General features: G+C 37.9%; 1 protein-coding gene across 6 annotated transcripts in view; it reads right to left on the bottom strand.

Annotated features, from left to right (window-relative positions):
* The window catches only part of ASH1L (ASH1 like histone lysine methyltransferase), a 201,023-nt gene that overhangs the window by 118,376 nt on the left and 60,895 nt on the right, over positions 1–21,752 (bottom strand). For all 6 annotated transcript variants that reach the window (XM_043454370.1, XM_043454369.1, XM_043454361.1 and 3 more), the window contains 2 exons: positions 16,959–21,522; positions 1,006–1,107 (listed from right to left, as the gene is read on the bottom strand). In XM_043454370.1, the coding sequence (XP_043310305.1) occupies positions 1,006–1,107; positions 16,959–21,522 (4,666 nt within the window). The remainder of the gene's footprint in view (positions 1–1,005; positions 1,108–16,958; positions 21,523–21,752) is intronic.

The raw sequence follows: 21,752 nt of genomic DNA, 5'->3' as shown, positions 1-21,752 counted from the left end.
AAAATGTCTCTTATTTTGTATCTGTATGAGATGATGGATGTTCACTAAACTTATTGTGGTGACTCTTTCATGATATAAGTAAGTAAAATCATTAGGTTGCACACTTTATACAGTGTATATTATATCTCAATAAAACTAGAAGAAAAAAATAAAATCACTATACCTCATGGAGTATGCTTAATTGGTCATAAAAGGGGACTACTGTTTTATTGTTTCAATGTGTGGGTGCTTAGTCGCTCAGCTTTGACTCTTTGTGTTCCCATGGACTAGTCAGACAGGCTCCCTCTCATGGGATTCTTCAGACAAGAATAATGGACTGGGTAGCCATTCCCTTCTCAAAGGGATCTTCCCAACCAAGGGATCGAACACGGGTCTCCTGCATTGCAGGCGGATTCTTCACCATCTGAGCCACCAGAGAAGCCCTATTTTACAATATACATTATTATTCTCATATTGCAGGACCATTTACTTGTTTTTTCTATAGTATAATACTGCGAGCCAATTTAAATTGCAGTCTATAGTGTAAATCTATTGTAAGGGAGTTCCCTGGTGATCTGCTGCTAAGTCGCTTCAGTCATGTCCAACTCTGTGCGACACCATAGATGGCAGTCCACCAGGCTCCCCCATCCCTGGGATTCTCCAGGCAAGAACACTGGAGTGGGTTGCCATTTCCTTCTCCAACGCATGAAAGTGAAAAGTGGAAGTGAAGTCGCTCAGTCGTGTCTGATTCTTAGCGACCCCATGGACCGCAGCCTACCAGGCTCCTCCGTCCATGAGATTTTCCAGGCAAGAGCACTGGAGTGGGGTGCCATTGCCCTGGTGGTCTAGCAGTTAGGATTTGGCTAGAGGTTCAATCCCTGGTCAGGAAACTGAGTCCTCTCATGCTACATAGAAAGGCAAGGCCAAAATATATATATATATATATCTTTTTTTTTTTTTTCAAGTCTGTTCACAAGTGACAGTTGGGAAATTATCTTAAGAGTCTATTAAAACAATAGCACTTACCTGTTGAAGAAGTACTCTCAGATGAAGACCTCTTTCGTGTAGGGCTACAGTTTGTGCTCTCTGATGGTCGCTGGGAAGACTTATCTGAGGCTGGCTGGGAACCTGGAGAGACAGGAAAAGATAGAAATCATAGGAAAATCCAAGTCCAGAAATAATGTGAAACCATTCTGTGTTAGAACTGTAATATTTTAGCTGTTGCCACTGCAATTCTCTGTAATAATATGACTTTCAAGTTGACAGTAAGAGTACATTACTCGAAGGAGAAATCACACTGGATGTTGCACACAGAATTTCACAGGTCTCATATACATAATTTACATTAACAGAGGAAAAACTAGTTATAGTGGAAGGATGAAAAAATATATGATTTAGTTTTTATGTATTACCACTATCAAACATATTATTAAGATATTTATCGATAAAAATCACTAGCAATAATCTGATCAACTCTGTTCCTGATTATTGACTCAAATTCATCGTATAAACTGACAAAACTACAATGCAATTAATTAAGAACAACTGATGCGAGAAAAGCAGGTCCAACCTGAGCATTTTACTTAATGGAATCAGAGATGAAAATTAAAAGAGCTGAACCTCAAATCCACACATGCCATATAATCCTCAGAGATCATTCAGAAGGAATTTGTGATTATCTATGCAACAGACTAAACCTCTTTTATCACTTACACTTAAGGTTCCTTGGTTATACACATAAAAGTTCATGAAGATAAAGAAACTCCATTTCCTTTAAAAAAAAAAAGTCTCATACTCTTATCAAAAACCTCAAATAAATGCAGCATAATTTACAAAACTCTTACTCAAGAGAAAGTATGTCATTCAGGAAAGATTATTTTCCTGAATAAAATATACTTGGTTCTGATATTGGACTTCTTATACCCTAAAAAAGCCACCTGCTGAGAATACATAATGACCAACTGTTTGTCAAAAAACTAGTAGCAGTCTGAAATGTTCACTTTTAACTTAAAAAAAACAAAGTCTTACACATAACTGGAGGCTCAAAATGTACAAGAAATTAAATATCTGAAGATGAGATTTTTTTAAAGATCTGTTTCTAAATCAGAGTTAACTCCTTATTGAAATGACTAAATGACTGACAAACAGGACAACGCGGGGATAGAAGAACTCAATGGAGCTAAGTTTCTAATATTTCTGTTTCTGGAAGAAAAACAGTAAACCATGAACTTTGTTTTAATCACTCAGTGTCTTAAATCACATCACTATAAATATTCTTTCAAGCAGGCTTTTTTAGCATTGCTCTGGTGAGATATAAGATGATGTGTTGCCATTCAAGAGTAACAAGTTATATTTGGGGGAAATTGATGTTATGATAGAATATCCCACTTTGGAAACACAGTGATGACTACTGTTAAGCTATAATTAAGAAGCAAGTCTGTTTATTGTTGAATCTTAAAAACAGATACAAAGGGATTTTTAAAAACCAACAATACAATAAATCCCCCTAGAGTGTGGTTCAGATAAGATTTCCATTAAAGAGCTAAACTATTACAATAAAATATCTAAAAAGTAAAAGCCCAGGCATCAGCAAAGACATAAATTTAAGCATTAATACTGAAAAATTCCTATACTGGACAGGACAGATAAGTATTTCCTACTCAGACACACAGCCAAGACAGAAGACAACAGTGGCCAAGAAGCTTGAGACATCACTGAAATCTCTTTATCATTATTCTCCTGATGAATGGGCAAACAATCTTAGATTAAGCACTAGGGAAAGAAGGGATTGGAGAGCACTTTCTATAAAGTCTTCTCTCTCAGTTACAAACTTATATTTATTGAGTATAGTTTATATGTTTGGCACTATCCTAGACATTGTAGAGGTGGGCGAGGGAGAGATAGTAAAAACAGTGTAATAGTTTCTGCCCTCAAGGAGCTTATTTAGGGTCTTGTATGTTATCATGTATTACACTTCAGGTGGCATTTGAGCCATCCACTCTTGAGCTCCGTCTTCAGTTTCTAGGCTATTTGGCAACGTTTCCCAAATTTCTTGGTCATCTTCAAGAAAGTCTTGATGAAGGCTTCAACTATACCTTTGATTATCAGGATATCCTGAGAATCACCCTGCCTGGCCTCACCCACCTCAGGGTAAAAGAGGGTACAGGCACTTTCTTCAAAGCTCCTTCTTTTGGTGGCATCTGGAGCTGCAGAGGAGGCAGTGGGAGGTGGAATGGGGGTCAGATCCCCGGAGACCGTTATTGGCAGCTTTGTACAGCAATTCCTGAGAAACTGAAACAATTGAGAGAGAGATGGCTTAGCTCACTTAGCTTTGGAGCCATTTTTCATTTCCTGAAAGTAATGGAGGCCAGCAGCCTATTTTTAGGATATAATAGGAAACTGGAATAAAACTTCATCCAGGAAGATCCTCAATTTTCATGTTAAAAAGTCTGAATTCCCTGTTCATATAAAGTAGAGCTGTTCTTCATAATTTTTCATATTTAAGGGGGAATAAAGTTGTATCCCTGAAGATACAGATCTCTAGGGCTTGATAATCAGCGATCTAGACCTTCATTTCACTCAAAAACATTGCTTACAGGAGGAGTAAGAAGAGGAGGGTGTGGATATCTGACGGAAAAAAACATTAACTAATGGTGTAAAGCAATCAAGTTTAAGACTAGAAAATGATGATATAAACTTATTTGAAAGAGCTAAATAACAACCTGTTAAAGACTTTCAAAAACATGTTAAAACTGGCCTAATAACAGAAATCATAAAACATGTTCTCTAATACTACCAGAAACACACTGTTTTATAAGTGCCATTATGCAACTGGGTGCATAGGGGAGAACAAGACAATACCCAGAGAATGAGTATGCTCATTTCAAGAGACCAACATATTTATGTTTCAGAATGCAATGTAGAGTTGAGTGTAGCAGTGTTAAGTACATGAACTATGGAGCACAGTATCCTTAGTTTGACTCCTGGCACTGCTATGAATTGAAAAACAAGATCTAGGCAAGTAAACACACTGGAATGTGCGTTTAATAAAGCATTCTTAACTGACATGGCTGTTGTGAATTCCAAAATGAGATAATGTAAAAAGTTCAGAAGGCTTTGACCGATGTTATACTAATTGGCTCCTTAGGTTTATCATAGAACTTTTAGACTCTAAATACTTAATGATGTCACTGATATGCATAGACAACCACTCAACATTAAAATTAAAGAGGGACAGAGCCTTACATCCAATTAGGAACCAGAACTATTGGAGAATATCAAGCATCTATCTTCAACATAAAGAAGTACTTGTAAAATAAGTACCTCTAATTAAGAATTACTATTAAGATAGGTAACTCCAGGGCTGGTGGGTAATCATAAGGTTGGAAAAAGCTCCTCTGAAGTGTATCTCCTAATTCACTGACTCTTCATCATAGCTTCTCCAGGTTTGGGATTCTATCAATAAAATAAGATGTGCTCAACGGATGAGTCAGAACCAGAAAGTGTTTGGTTCTCTGTTCAGCTCTGTACCAGTGGAGAAAGTAGTTTTCTGCTTCTATTGGTTGGCTTTTTGGTTCTTCTAAATCACGGCTGATTCCTAAAAGGAGTTACTGCTCTGTTATCATCTCCATCCTGTGACGAATATTTGTTCATGTGTCATCAGGGGTCATTTCATGATGAGACGAGATTGGGCACATTCAGGGTGGTATGGCTGTAGCATCAGCGGTCATTTTAGATCTGCCAGGAGGGATAAGTGAAGACTCTCCACTCCTCACAAGACAGGAGGTCTGTTTGTATTCCAATTCATGAAAATCTGATACTTCCTCAAAGAATACACACGGAGAAGACATATAATTCTAAATATCGGAGAATTCTCACGGAAATGAGTTCTCATTTCTCATTACTTCAGAAGCAAGCAGAGAATATTAATAGGAATTCCTCAATTCACTATTTGGTAGAAACCCTACTGAGCATCTCATCACTCTGATAACAGCTTCAGAAATATATTTAGGAATTCTATACATATAAATGAAGGAAAGAGAAATTAAAGATAAATCATAGAAGTAGTATGTAAATAAAACTGGAATTTAACATAAATGTAAGGTGAAAACTACAAGTAAATTCTTTTCCATCAGTTGAGACATTCATGTAAAAAAGAAGGTGGACTACTACTAAGGAAGGAAACTGAAGAGAGACAATACTATTAATTGGGATAATAATAAGGAAATTAAGAATTTAAAAAAAAAAACTTGGAAATGTGAGGAAGCCTTGCAAGTGGTTTCGACTATGGAATCTCTGGGTTTTTATCTGACCATTATTGGATGAACTTTTAAAGACAAAGACAGGTTTGGGGGAAACATCTGCACCAAATTAGACAAAAAAGATGGTACTTTTATAGCAAAGTCATAAGATGAAACCATGGATAAGAATGTCGAAACTTAAGAAAGCAAAAAAGAACATACCTACATTTAAAAGGGGTTAAGGATCTGGAAATCTTTATATTATACACAAAAACGTGTGGAAACCAAGAAGCTGTTCTCAAGTTGACTGGTCACAAGAGATCTTGACTGATGTCTACAGAGGAGAAACTGAAACAAATCTAAGATAAAAAAGAAATAACTACATTTACAGATGCCCGAGTGTGAGGATAGAGTCATACAGGCAAAGATATCTGCATAAATAGAAAAAATTCCTACTGATAACAGTGTGCAGGAGAGGTGGAAGGTATCACAAAACATTGGAAAAAAGATTCAACGTAATTACTTCACTGAAGCCTTGAATGTCCTAGGCTAAAAAACAAGCAACTTCCAAATGTAAGCTAGCAAAAGAACACAGTGAATGAAACTGACAGCTGGTTGGATAAAACAGGCATTTCTTAAGTCTAAATCTACTATTAAAACTTTAACAACAACCTAGTATGAGTATTGGTTATACTCTGTTGACAGTAACTAGGGAATGGTTGAATAAGCAAACTGTTTCAGGTTTCTAATGCTATACGTATCCTTGGGTAAACTATGGAAAAATAGATTAACCACGCTACACTTGGACACTGTGCAGTAATCAGTCCATAGATAACTATAAATTTATTTTAAAATAACACATTAAAAAGTAATTTCTAAAATTTAAATTGCTCCTTCCCACCAAAACTAAAGCATGTCCCAAAATTCGAATTTTAAGAAATTCCTCTTCTTTTATTATTTATAAGTCAAGACTATTGGTAATGTTTGTTAAATGGTGACTGAATCAAAACTGGTTATAACTAAAATGGACACCATAGGAGAAGAATATGAACATAAAATATCAACCATGTGGAAACCTCTGATCAAGTCTTCTTGTTTCCAGATTCAGGTTCTGAATCCTTCAGTATGGTTCACAGACCATAAGAATCCCGGAAGCTTCTTCTGAATGAGCTGAATGCTGAGATAAGAACTGGTTCCACAATAAAAACAGCTGTTTCCAATTGTGGGAAATTTATTTACTGAAAGCAATACATTTCATCTGACTCATCAATTAAATGCAGTACAACAATGATTCAGAGTCTGTGCTGGCGATTTTTATGCTAAAAAGTCCGTGTTTTTCTCCTTCCAATTAGGTTATTTCTCAGTGTCCAAATCAGATAATTCACTGAAATGGAATTCCTCTGGAAATTCCCAGAACTGTACTAATCACCACAATAAATTTTCTGATTTCATCGCCACATGTTCACACTTCACTTACAAGTATATCTTATACATCACCCTAGAGAAATTGTAAGAAATCAGAAAATTCTGATCAATGCTCACATTCAGTTAAAAAGAAAGTAAGACTCAATATACCGTGCTTCAACCATTATGCTTCTACTATAGTAAATAAACTTTTTCCAAACAAAAAGATTTGAAAAGACCCTGATGTTGGGAAGGATTGAAGGCAGGAGGAGAAGGGGACGACAGAGGATGAGATGGTTAGATGGCGTCACAGACTCAATGGACATGAGTTTGGGTAAACTCTGGGAGTTGGTGATGGACAGGGAGGCCTGGCGTGCTGCGGTTCATGGGGTCGCAGAGTCGGACACGACTGAGCGACTGAACTGAACTGAATAGACTGCAGGTTCTAGCACATGCAGTTAGCTATGAAGTGAAAATGCTGAAAAGCACTGATAGTGTCTGACACTCCAGTCAGAAACTCTTCCTCACCAGTCCTATTTCATGTCTACTTAACAAAGATACTTAAATAAACAGAATTAGTTATCAACAACTGGGTGAAACCGGAAACCTGGCCACATTTAAGAGTATAATTTTACTACAAGTTTATTTGCATCAAGCTGATTTTAGACTGTTACTATATAAGTGTATTAATAGAACAGTATAAAAATTAAAAAATAAGCTATCATTTATAAAATAACTAGTTTTCTTTTCAAAGCTTTCTGAGATCTGTTTAGTTCAAAACTGCTGAAGTGATTAAATCAGTTTGATTCCCTACTATGAAAACAAGGAAAGGTTAAATGCCTTGTTCCAGACTGTGTATCTATCATTTCTGCATGTGCCCTGATCTGATTTATTCAACATAAATGATCAAATAGGCCTGTTTTATTTTAACTAACCCTTATGATAAATCTACTCAACACAAACAGTAAAGAATATTTTTTATTTTTTCCTTAATCAGTTAGAGATTGGCTTCATTTGACAATCAGTACTTTAAAAAAAAACAAAACTAAACATTGTTTTGGAATAAATTTAAGCTTACAGAAAAGTTACAAAGTCAGTTATCATATGTCTTTTACACTCAACTCTCCTTAATGTTAATGTTTTACTTAACTATGGTATATTTGTCAAAACTATGAAATTGACATTGGAATAATTTTTCCACTCATGTTCTTCTCATGTTCCAGATTTTAATCTGGATATCACTGTATTTAGTTATCAAGTCTCCTTAATGTTCTCTGATCTGTGACGGCTGCCTCAATCTTTCCTTGTTTTTCCAGGTCTTTGATACTCTTGAGGAGTACTGGCCAAGTATTTTGTACAGGAGTGGAATATTTCCACTCCTGCTCCTGTTTTTTTTGATGTTTTTGTATGTTTACACTGAGATTAAGGGTTTTTGCACAGAGTAACACAGGAATGAAGTTCCCTTCTATCACATTATATCAGAGGATGCATGTTACCATCATGACTTATCATTGGTGAAATTATACTTTCACTCAGTTTAAAGTGCTGTCTGTCTGCTATGGGTCTTCACTGTAAAATTACTACTTTTCCCTTTCCATAATCTGTTCTTGGGAATTAAGTCACTAAGTTCAGTTCATATTCAGGAGTTAATTTTTACCTTCTTGAGGGGAATAGTCTACATACATTATTTGGAATACTTCTGTAATGATGACCCACTCCAGTATTCTTGCTTGGAAAATCCCCATGGACAGAGGAGCCCGGTTGGACTACAGTCCCTGGGGTCCCAAAGAGTTGGACACAACTGAGAAAATTCACTTTCTATTTATTTACTTAATCAATCATTTCTATCAGCACGGACTCATGAACATTTACCTTATTCCTTAGGTTATAATTGCATAATGTCATTATTTTGTTGCTTAAACTGTTCCAGCTTTGGGCACTGGACAGCTGTTTCAGGATAATAATGTCCCAAAGCTAACTGACCATTTCGGAATACGTCGTAAATAAGTTTTTAGACATTTTAACAGGAAAGCAATTTATGTATAATGAATCTATCTCCAAGTTATGTATGGAAAAATTATCAAACTGATGACCGAGAAGATCAATTTAAGATTACATGCAGTTTAGTTATGCTCTTTTTATACTTTAAGAAGGAAAACTATTTGACAGAGACAATTACAGATCGAGAAGATGCAGTTATTTCCTTCACAGAACACAAAATTATAAGGAAAGAGTAAACAATAAACCAATCAAGATTGCTACAATGTTTAAAGCTGTAAGAATTTTAACTGCCCACATTTCCCTATTATTTCCCATTCATTCCTTAACCTCCAGAAATCTAACAATTGTCACTATGGAAATTGCTCTCAGATTACAGAAGATAATCTGCTAAAGCAAACTGTCTCCTTCCAGTCCTTATCTGAATGATCAGCACCTGACACTCCTTAGAACAAAACCCCCTTAGGAAACCCAGTGTGTTCACCCTGAACTTTATCATTCCTGCTCTTAATTTCTTTGCTTAAACAACCACGGATCTAAAACTTTACCTTCAGGTTTGATTTCTCTTTTGAGCTACAGATTCATATATCCCACTAAACAGCAAGAAACTCAAATCCATTTTCCATCTCCAGTCTCCTTTTGCATACCACCTTTTTAGGCTTCCCTGGTGGCTCAGATGGTAAAGAATCTGCCTGTAATGCAGGAAACCCAGGTTCGATCCCTGGGTCTGGAAGATCCCCTGGAGAAGGGAATGGCTACCTACTTCAGTATTCTTGCCTGGAGAATTCCATGGACAGAAGAGACTGGACAGCTACAGTCCATGGGGTTGGAGAGTCGGACATAACTGAACAACTAATATTTTCTTTTAACCACATCACCATTCAACCATCTGCCTGAGAGAGGTATCTTAGAGACATTCTAAAATCTTCACTCTTTCTTTTCTTTACAACTTTAAAAAATCTATTTCTGGACTTCCCTGGTGGTCCAGTGGTTGGAAATTCACCTGCCAATGCAGGGGACATGGATTTGATCCCTGGTTGGGGAGGATTCCATATGCTGAGGGCAACTAAGTTCATGCAGCACAACGACAGAGCCTGTGCTCTAGAGCCCATGCTCCTCAACCAGAAGCCAGCATACCACAACCAGAGAGTAGCTCTCGCTCGCCACTAGGGAAAGCCCACATGCAGCAACAAAGATCCAGTCAACAATAAACAAACAAAATCATAAAATCTATTTCTTCTGAATGTTGTTTTCTCTATCACTACCTTAGTTCAGGCCCCCATAATATTTCACTGAGACAATATCCAAACTGGTCTACCTGATCTTTCTCTAATCCATCTATCAAAGTGCTATCCATATGATCTTAGCAAATCATTCTACTTTAAAACCCTTAATTTCCCACTGCCTATAAGGTAAACTCCAAACTCTTTGGTATCCTACATAAACAAGAGGCTCTGTCTTTCCAAACACATTTCCTGGTCTCATATCAGACTATTTTCAGTTACTTAAGTACAGAATCACGTCTCCAAAATCCTCCAAAGCTTACTTCTCTAAACTCAAAATATCTTCCTGGCTCCTTTTAAGTGAGTACTTCTCTTCTCTGCTCCCTAAAATATGCTGTGAGTACCTCAATTTTAGGAGTTATCAATTACTATTTGTATACATGTTCATATACTCCAATGAACTATAAATTCTCTGAAGGCAGAAATTATATCTTATTCCTTTTGTTTGTATTCTCTGTATCTGGCAAACAACAGACACAAAATAACTGCTGAACGGACAGCTATCATAATAGTTAAGATTAAAAAACCAAGTTCTTGTATTCCCCATCCCGATCCCCCCTCCCACCTCCCTCTCTACCCAATCCCTCTGAGTCTTCCCAGTGCACCAGGCCCGAGCACTTGTCTCATGCATCCAACCTGGGCTGGTGACCTGTTTCACTATAGATAATATACATGTTTCCATGCTGTTCTCTCAAAACATCCCACCCTCGCCTTCTCCCACAGAGTCCAAAAGTCTGTTCTGTACATCTGTACAAACCCACACAATACTGTAAAGTAATTAGCCTCCAACTAATAAAAGTAAGTGAAAAAAAATAAAAATAAAAAATAAAAGAAAGAAAAAAAAACAAAGTTCTTAAGCTTTGCCTAAATAAAACAAATTCTGACTTTCAGTGATCAAATTAGAAGCTATGCCATGATTTAGCATTTTTTCTTTATTATTTTCCTTAACTAAAAATCTTTTTCTCAGCTGGTTTTCTGTGAACAGGTAAGCCAATTTTCATGTCTGTTAAGAATTTCATGTCTGTCAAAGCTGTAAGAATTTTATATGCCCACATTTCCCTATTATTTCCTATTCATTCTTTAACCTCCTGAGGAAAAAAAAACCCTGTTGGTAAATCAAGACACATTTTTACCCACTTAACTAAAGAGTAACTATGAAGAAGAGAGATTCCAAGGTACAGATCAATTAACAAAAGAATTTAAATTAGACTTGTGATAGAATGAAGAATACACGGGATCTCTGTCTCTGATTCCTGGCACAAAACTTCAAAAAAAAATCTTGGAATTTGCTGATAGTAGTGTCTTTGCTATGTCTAAGAGGTGACTTAAGGTGAACCCTAAGCTTCCTTCAGGATGGAGGCTGGTCATTAGAGACCAACCACAAGATTAGACAGTTGAAACTCTGGGTAAGCCCAACCTGCAGAGGATGGAGGTGGATTAGAGACTGAATGCAAACATATGGTCAATGATTTAATCAATCATGCCTTTATAATGAAATCCCAATCAAAATTCTGAACCCATAGGCCTTGTAAAGTTTCTTGGTTGGCGAACATAATGATCTACCGGGAGGATGACACACCCTTGTTCCAGAAAGAGGGTATGGGAACTCTGTGTCCCCTTCTCCACACCAGCTATTGCCCTATTCATCTCTTCAATTCCTGATCTGTATCCTTTATAATAAAACTGCAATTGTAATTTCAGTGGTTTCAGTGAGTCCTGTGAGCCATTCACCAAATTATCAAAACTGAGGCCTTAGGACTTTCCTGGTGGTCCAGTGGTTAAGAATCTGTCTGCCAATGCAGGGGATATAGGTTTGATTCCAGGTCCAGGCAGATCCCACATGCTATGGAGCAGCTAAGTCCCTGTGCCACGACCACTGAAGCCTAAGCACTCTAGAGCCCGGGAGCTGCAACAAGAGAAGCCACCGCAATGAGAAGTCTGCATACTGCAACTAGAGAGTAGTCCCCAATCACAGCAACTAGAGAAAGCCCACGTGCAGTAATGAAGACCCAATGTAGCCAAAAATAAAATAAATAACTCATTTCAGGTTTTTTTTTTTTTTTTTTTTTTTAATGAAGGGTTGTGGTAAGACCTAACCTTGTGGCAGATAGGGCAGAAGTGTGGGTGGATTGGTGACACTGAAACTTGCAGCTGGCATCTTAAGTGGGGGCAGTCTTCAAAAAAAAATCTTTGCTCTTAACTTGTAGGGTCTTCTCTAACTCAAGGTGATCAGTATCAGAATTGATCCAAATTAGAGGAAACCCAGTTGGTGACAGAGAATTGATCAGATTGTGAGAGACTGTCCAACTCTCACATCCATACATGACTACTGGAAAAACCATAGCCTTGACTAGATGGACCTTTGTTGGCAAAGTAATGTCTCTGCTTTTTAATATGCTATCTAGGTTGGTCATAGCTTTTCTTCCAAGTAGCAAGTGTTTTTAATTTCATGGCTGCAGTCACCATATGCAGTGATTTCGGAGCCTAAAAATATAATAAAGTTTCTCACTGTTTCTGCTGTTTCCCCATCTATTTGCCATGAAGTGATGGGACCAGATGACATGATCTTAGTTTTCTGAATGTTGAGTTTTAAGACAGCTTTTTCACTCTTCACAGAGGTCTTAATATGTTTTTATTTTTTTAAAGGAAGGAAATAAGACAGCTTCTTATTCATTAAGCAGATATTTCTGCATATGTTACATTTCCCTGCTATCTCAGTCCCTAAGGTCCCTGAAGCCAGATGTGGATCCATCCTTTCCACCCTAACCCCAATAAATGTCCTCTCGCGTGACTTTATTGTCCATGAAGGTGATATACTTGACATATTCAACAAACTAACCTGTCATTTCACTTCACTTTCACCTCAATTTCCCCACTTGTTATAAGCGTCTTCTCACAACTCTTAAATTAGGGGCCACAGCTTTAATATCCCTTGGAGCCAGATAAACCACTTAAATAGTTGAACTGGGTTAGATAAAACACACATCAGGAAACTGTCAAGACTGAGGCAAATTGAAGACTGCATGCCCCGACTAAAGACCTGGGGAGAGGGAAGGGGTTGCCATTATTGAGACCCAACCTTAATGTCATCCAGGAAATATGGATTAAGTGTTGTCAGATGTTATGATTTCTTTTCAAAGAAAAGTAGAACTCTGAACAGTTATGTGAAATCTCCAGATTTTAAAATTTCAGCATTAAAAAAAAAAAAAAACTATAGAAATCACTACAATGGGTCATATACAAACCAAAGGTCGATGGTTTTTAACCACTACTTTAAATAATTAAATTGTTCAAAGATACCCAAGGCGCTCTTTTTTTCTCACTCTGTATTCTCTGTAGGGAAATCTCTCATGATGACATGCCGATAAACAGATCAGAGGATTCATAGATATATAGTCTGTTTTGTTACAGTGTTTCTACAGCATTAAACAGCTCCAGAATGACAAAGAAGTTGTATGAGTACATACATGATTTTTCAAAGTACATTAATGTTTTGAAACACAGGATTAGCAGCTAAACGAAGACTACATGAACACAAACTAAACGCAGTAAACCGTTGAGCAATGTAGTTTTGTTCAGAATGTCCATGCATCCTTTTGGGAACAACTGGTCACAGATATTCCTACAAATGCTTATTGTATGTTTCCCTCAATCTTAATGCAAAAGAAACAAATAAGGACAATAAACCAGAACCAACTATCTGGCATCAATTTATATTTGTGATATACACTGGGCTTCCCTGGTGGCTCAGACCTCAGAATCTGTCTTGCAATGTGGGAGACTTGGGTTCGATCCCTGGGTTGAGAAGATCCCCTGGCAGAGGGCATGGCAACCCACTCCAATATTCTTGCCTGGAGAATTCCATGGACAGAGGAGCCTGGTGGGCTACAATCCATGTGGTCACAAATAGTTGGACATGACTGAGTGACTAACATGTTAACTACATTGAGCAGCTTTAACCCTTCTTTATATCTGCTTCTATCAGGCTATTTTCATCTTTCTTAAAAGTCCTATGTTTACTGTAGTATTTCATTACTTATTGAACAATTTAACACATATTTTTACCTGCTGTTGGTATTTTCCAGAATTATTGCTTTTCTTAGTGCTCTGTTTACAAAGTTTAATAGGTTTTGAGAGTCTGTTCCAAAGTGTATCATTTCCAGATACCCCTTTATCTTTAGTGAATAATATCACCAACGTTTTTCAAAACCTCAGAGTGAAATGCCCTTATCTCTAGCCCAAACATCTCTCTTGAGCTCCAGAACTAGATACCCAAGTGCCCACTCAACATCACCATTTGAATTTTATAAAGGCATTTCAAGGTTTATAAATATTAAAAAGCAAACCTGTGCTCTCTCAAAATTCCTCCTCTTCCAGTCTACTCTATATCAGGACAATGCACGAACCTCTCAAATATTCATGAAGGAGTCTGCCAACACCCTTGTCTAAATACCATTTTATGTAGGCTACTGCAATTGTCCACTGATTGGTTTCCCTATAACTATTTTTACATTTATAATTCAGTGTTCACACATGAGCTAGAATGATCTTCAAAAATGCAAATCTAAAATCAAAACTTGCTTTTTTTGCTTTGGTTTTTATAAAATCAAAATCTTTAACATACACCCTGGCTTCTTTCTTTCACAACTCTCTCACCATTCTGTTTGTATTCCCTCTCCTACCACAATGAACCTTCTGACCTCTATCTACCCTACTTCTTCTAATGTCTAAGCTCCTTAACATTTTAAGATCTTCAAATGTGGTCTTCACTCAATCCTCAGCTTGAAAAGCTTGGTGGTTTCATACCCCTTAACATTAAATTTTCATCCCTGGGCTATAACTAATTACTCCATCTAAAATAGGTACCCCTCTCCCCTTATTTACTCTAATGTTGTTACATTAATTGACAGCATTTTTTAAATTAATTATGCCATTATTTGTGTGTTTACCACTCTACAGTTTGTCCTCTCTCACCAAGCTGAAAGTTAATGAGGCAAGGTATCAAGTCTTTACCCTCTACTATATAAAAGTGACTGGAAGAATGCTAGATGTTTTGCAATTCAATAAATAAATGAGTGAACAAATAGATGAATAAGGGGAATTCTGTTCACCTATATAACTACTGTTCATCCTTCATTCAAGTAAGAGTCTAGGGTCATTTTCTCAGGGAAGGCTTCCTGAGTTAGGCCCCCATTTCATACTTACATAGAACCCTGGACTTTCTTAAAAAATATACATATATATATGTGTGTGTGTGTGTATTTATAAACTGTCACAATTTTTATGACATTTAATTTGTAGCTTTTATTGTTTATTACCTATCTCCTCCAATATTAAGTTCAATGAGAACAATGAACCTGTGTGCCTTATTCCCTATTACATTACAAAGGTCCACAAAGTACAATATCTGGCAGACAGCAGATATTCATTAGCTGCTGTTGATTAATTTTTATCAAAAAAGATGTTGAATGAACCTAGAGTTTAGGATTTTTTTCCCTCCTTATTACACTATTAAAAACTAAAGAACACTCAGCTTCTCTATCAAGGTAGCTTCTATTTTTCAAAAGTTCACAAATAATTAAACTCAGGAACAAAAACTCTTCTCTTTGAGGGCTTTATCATTTCCTCTAATGCACAAGCTTTTAATCTTTTGGAGGAATAATATTAACATCTGTGTGTTTACTATGTGCAAATCATTTTAATAAATACTATAATCACACTTACTGCTTCTAATAATAACACTACTAATTCCATTTTATAGAAGAGATATTGAGGCTTAGAGGGTTTACCTTGAGAATCTGATCAAATGTATGGATATTCTCCTGAAAAATACACACAAGCATACATATACTTCCTGGTGGCTTCCCTGGTGGCTCAGATGGTAAAGGACAGCCTGCAATGCAGGAGACCTGGGGTTCAATCCCTGGACTGGGAAGATCCCCTGGAGAAGGGAATGGCTATCTACTCCAGCATTCTTGCCTGGAGAATCCCATAGACAGAGGAGCCTGGCGGGCTACAGTCCACAGGGTTGCAAAGAGTCAGACATGACTTAAGCACAGCACACACAGCAGCACATACACATAACTTTACTTACAACATCAGAGGTTTCATGAACTTTCTGGAGTTAATTTATCAACTGGCAAAGTTGAGATCTTTGATAAAAAACTCCTGACTTAGAGTTATCTTATAGATGAATAGGCAATGCTTCCTTTTTCTTGTTTTCTATATTCTTTTCAATTCTCAAGACACTTTTTAGACATTACAAATGCATTATCTAAATTTGCTTCATGTCATTTTACTCAACTAAAGCAGCTTTTATGAAGATATCTAAAGGTACTCTGAAAATGAAGTCCTGTTAAGTATTCAGTTAAATTTTACAAACTTGATTATTTTGTTTTTGGCCATACTGCAATGGCTTGTTACAGTGATTGAACCTGGGTCCACAGCAGTGAAAGCATAGAGTCCTAACCATTGGATCCCAGGGAATGCTGGAAAATTCATAGTTTTGAATGCTTAGATTTTTATTATGAGACGTACAGACTTAACAACATATTCTTCGTATAACACAGAAACACTTATAAATTGAATTAGTATATATTAAAAATCCTGCAAAGTTATTAACAGATAGCCACAACACTGTAAATCAATTATACTTAAAAGAAAAAAAAAAAACCAAACAACAGTATATATTAAAAATCCTGCAAAGCTGTTAACAGAGAGCCACAACATTGTAAAGCCGCATCTCCCTAAAGAAACTGTAACGGCCTTTTTGCATAAGAAAGCAATTTTTCCTGACTTCCAAAAGTTGAGTACTATCTCGTTGATAATGATCTCTCTTCTCAAAATTAAAAATTAACTCAAAGACACGCCTTATCTTACTTCTCACATCTACTGAAAACAAAATGGTGGAAGATAACATTTCAAAATAAATTTATAAAAACAAAAACAAAAACATTAGAGCTATTCAAAGCTCATGTACATGTATCAGGCAACCAGTAGGCAAAATACACCATTTATCTAACACAAACAACAGGCAACAAAATAAACCTCTTACCTGTTAAGGTCTGTACTGCCCTTTCGCTGGAAGGCAGTGGTTCCTTTCTGTGAGGCCGATTTAGTGAAGTGTCCTGTGCAGAAAACAGTCCAGGGCTGTCAGTTAATTTCTTCCGGCCACTGGAGTTAGGGTTTGAAACTCTGCAGCTCCCTATTGCACTTGTGAAAAGGTTTGTGTGTTCATCACTGCTGGCTGGATCAGAGTTGGGAGTGAATCCTCCAAGGGATAAACTTGGAGAACTTTCTGAACAGTCAATCTGTAAAGGTGTCTGCAATCCCAAGGCCAATGGACTAGATTCTGAAGGCTCCCGGTGGACCCACTGTTCTTCTCTGTTTATTAAACTTTTTGAAGGAGAGAGATGAGGGCAGGACATATGACACCGGTGCTTTTCCTTATGTTTATAACGTTCTCCAACAGTGTCCTTTCCAAATCGATAGCGCTTCAAGGATTCTAGGACAGATCTGGAAGAGCCAGCATCCATGGAAACCTGTGGCTGCTCAGAAGAACGATGTTCTCTGTGTTTGTGACGGTGCCTGTGTTTGTGCTCAACCATCCAACCATAGGCCATCTCAGGTGGGACACTAGGGTAAGTACTCATGGAAAGGAGGGGAGTCCTGCTGGTTGTAAGAAAGGCCTCCTGTCGAAGTAACTTATGCTTTTTCTTATGGTATTTGGTGGGATTGAGAAGTAAATGACCAGCATGCATATAGGAAGGAGGTGGAAGTGGAGTGGTGAAAGAAGGAGATGGAGGAGGTGGATAAAGAGTGGGGGGATACCTTCCATAGTAACCTAATCCTATGGGAGCAGCTGTAAGGGGTGAGGGAGAGTAAGGCATGCCATAAGAAGGATAGAATCCAGTACTAGAGAGAGGAAAACTAAGGCTGTGCATAAAAGGCATTTCAGCCATTGCCTCCCTCATCTTAGGGGGTCTCCCTCTCTTCTTTTTTAAGTCAGGTTTTCGAATGTAGTGCAAAGGGTCTAAGGGGAAAGAAGGATGTGTATAGAAACTATTAAAGTTGATCCGAAAAATAGTTGGCAGAAGGTCTCGGGGAATAAAATGATGACTTCGATGAGTGATTCGAATTTCACTTAGGCGACTTATTAATTCCTCCAGATCTGCAATGAAGTCTGGATCCTGTCTATTTCGGAGTTGGGGGTATTTCTTTTTCCGTTTTCGTTTTTGCCTTTTCATTTTGTCATAGCTGAGGTAATCATGATTCCTGCGCTTGCATTTATGTTTATGTTTTTCTTTAAGACTGCTTAGGACTGTAGAGGTTTCAGGGGGAATCAGAGAAACATGCTCAAAAGAATGCCTCCTCTTTTTTTGCCCACAAAATTTCTCTGCCCGGTCTGATGTGCTGTTATTATCTGTTCCAATTCCACTATCACTGGGAATGGTTTCATCACTATGAGACTCACTAATAGGCGAAGGAGTAGCTTCTTTCAGAGATGTGAGTTCACTCAAGTGTGAAGGAGAATTTGGCAACAAAGTAGGAGGAGATAACCGCCTCCTCCCCTTTGAGGCCTTCTTCATTGCAAGAGTCTGAATCATACTGCCCTGTCTGGAGTGTAAATGCAAATATGGCACTGAACTGGGTTCAACAAAGCCTGCATCACTACTTACAGGGCTCTGACCTCCACTAGTCCCAGAAGACTGAGAGCAAATAGGTGATGGAAGAATCTCAGAACTACTAGCAGATGAAGGCAGCAAAGGGGGAAGAATCTGTCCTAATGCTGATCCAGCTGCCTGCTGAGCTGTTTGTTCAAGAACAGCAAGGCTGGTAGGGCTACCAGAAAGAATGCCATTTAAGACAGTTTTTGGTTTTCGACCTCTCCTCTTTCCTATGTAAATGGTTCCTTTCTTGCTGACATTTATCTGTTGGCCCAATTTAGAGCCAAACGTAGCGGCAAGACTTGACACTGTATTATGGAGTTTGGATTGCACTTTCCCTTTATTACTTGATTCTACAGAGCTTGAAAGAATTTGATTCAACAGTTTCTTTCTCTTTAAAGTCTTCATTTTATTTATTTTGCGGATAATTGTTTTCATTAATTGTCCATTGTTTCTCTTGGTAATTTTTTTATCTGGTTCCATCTCAAGGTCACTCATACTACAGACAGTTGGCCTATGACTGTCATCTAGATCATCTGGATCTTGAAGTTGATCCTCACTCTCAAAGAAATCACTGCTACTTCTATGGTTATCACTTTCAGATTCAAGCTTGCTTGGACTTTCAGTGGCAACAAATGGAGCCACGGATAGCACAGGTGGCTTCATCTTGACTGGTGACCTCATTTGCCTCTTGGGTCTGCCTCTCTTTTTTGGAAAAGGAGACACAGACAGACTCTGTTTGAAAGAAGGAATTTCAATTTCTGGCTGTAAAATTGGGGGTTCTTGTTCTTCCTTAGACTGCAAAGAAAAGACTTTGGAAGCAGGGATCTTTAAAGTTCTTTTAGGTGGGCCCTCCAGTTGAGGCATCTCCTTAGACTTAGGTCTTCCTCTTTTGGGCTTATAAATATCAGACAAAAGGTCACTAGAGACACACATACTGGAGGATAGTTTGTGAGTAGCAAAAGACTTATGAGATGGTTTTTCACTATCAGTTAAGAGAGCAAGAGAAGGAGTTGTAGATTTGCTCAACTTTGGCAATCGGCGTTTAAGGAAGTCATGATCTACAAATGAAGATGGTCCAATGTTTTTCATAAACTTTGCTGGCTCGGAATTACTATTTGATAGTGAACTACATGTAACATTTTTAAAAAGCTCTGATCTTTCTAATTCTAGCCCTTTTGGAGACCGGCATGTGCTTCTTGCCACCACTTTAGTCCACCGAGGTTTTCTTCCTTTCCTTTTCTTTAAGGGTTTGGACTGCAAAGGAGTGCTGAGGCTTTCAGCAACGTGGCAGTGCTTGTCAGATGCAGATACTGCACCAAGTCTCAGAAAGGGCTTGTTACTAAATAAACTAGTGAAGTTAACCACTGAAGGGGTGATTGTATGAATACTGGGTTCAGAAGTCAAACTTGGCTTTTTTCCCAGAGAAGAGTTTATTCTTGAAATATCTATATGTGTAGTTTTAGAATCATTTAGCTCTTTATCAATCCCTTTACATTCAATATTCATGCTATGACCCATAGACCTGTGACCAATGTTCAGATGGGTACCTTCAGAAGTAAATTGGTTCTTTCCAACAGACTCAGAAATTTCTTCCATTAGTTCTGTGGTAGGACTTAAAAGTAACGGATTAGGAGTCATCTGTGAAGAAGTTTCAGGGGGACTTCTGGTTAAAGGATTAACAGACACAGTAGGTGATGGGGAAGGGAGATTGCTTTCTCCTACTGCACTAAAAGGGGATTTTGCTGTAGATGCATCAGAAGCAACTCCCATTTGAAAGTCTGGAGAAGTGCAATATACAGGAGGTTGCTTTTCATGCTTTGAGGTTTCATAAGACCCCCTTTCACCGGATGAGAAACTGTCTTGCTGAATACATGTTCCTTCATTAAACATTTCTTTCTCCAAATTAATCATTTCCTTTCGAACTGAGAACTTATCCAATATGCTTTCTTTACTCTGCCGTGTGACAGTCTTCTCAAAAGTTTTGCTGGTGGCACTGTCTTTCAGGGATTCAGAAAGTTCCTGACTTTCATGACTACTGATGTTTGTACTACAAGAAGCCTTAAGTGGTTCCTGAGTGGGGAGCAGTGCTTCCGCTTTAAGGTTTATGGCATCTTTATTGACCAATCCTGTCATAGGACAACTCACTAGTTTCTTCCCAATGTCCTTATTAACTAATCCCATTGTTGAATTTGCTACAATCTTCTTTGCACAGTCCTTGGCCACTAGGCCAACAGTTGAACCCAATTTCTTGCCCAAGTCTTTGTTAACTAGTCCAACCACAGTGCCGAGTCCCAGTTTCTTCCCAGGCTCCTTACTCACTAAACCTGGAACAATGCCAATTCCGAGCTTCTTTCCTGTGTCTTTGCTCAGCAGTCCTACTGTAGTGATCGTCCCTGGCTTTTTGCCTAAGTCTTTATTAATGAAAACCGCTGTAGTGCCAGTTCCTAGTTTTTTCACCGAGTCCTTATTGACCAATCCTACTGTTGCATTAAACACTGGCTTTTTCCCAGGATCTTTAGTTACCAACCCAACCGCTGTGCTGATAGTTGGTTTTTTTATTAAGTCTTTATGTATTATTCCAGCTACAGAGCCAACACCTGCTTTCCTGATCAAATCCTTGCTAACCAATCCTGCAGTAGTGCCAGTTCCTAACTTCTTCGGTTTTGTCTTGGAAGACTTGGAGGGAGGACAAGTTGCAATGAGCTGTGCCAACTTCTCCGTTACACTTGTTCCTCCATTAAGTAATGCCCTGTCCTTTAAATCAGGATCCCGGCTACCAATAAGAGTAGATGATGTTGCATTAATGTAATCTGTCATTTCTGAGTGTGCTGGAGAAAGCTTCTTAGACAAAGGATTGTTTTCTCCCTGTGAATGAAGATGGAGGGTTTCTTCAGACTGGCATTCAATGGCTGCAACATCACCTGATTTCTTGTACAACTTTGAAGGATCCTAAAATTTGAATAAGAAAAGGGTTTCAGAGACAGTAAACCTTATATACCATTTTAGTTTAGCATTACAATAGAACTAGATGATCACACATCAGATATAAGATAGGCAGTAGTGCTTTTTTTAAAAAAAAACCTACCTAACTAATGTTACACTAATGTCACAGTATGTTAGTTCCTCTACTACTGTATCAGAGGCTATCAAGATGCAGTCTTTCTCGACTTTCAACCACA

Source organism: Cervus canadensis, chromosome 2 (assembly GCF_019320065.1).
Source record: "Cervus canadensis isolate Bull #8, Minnesota chromosome 2, ASM1932006v1, whole genome shotgun sequence".
Taxonomy (NCBI): domain Eukaryota; kingdom Metazoa; phylum Chordata; class Mammalia; order Artiodactyla; family Cervidae; genus Cervus; species Cervus canadensis.
Note: the sequence above shows the minus strand (reverse complement) of the source record. Positions and strands in the feature narration are given on the sequence as shown.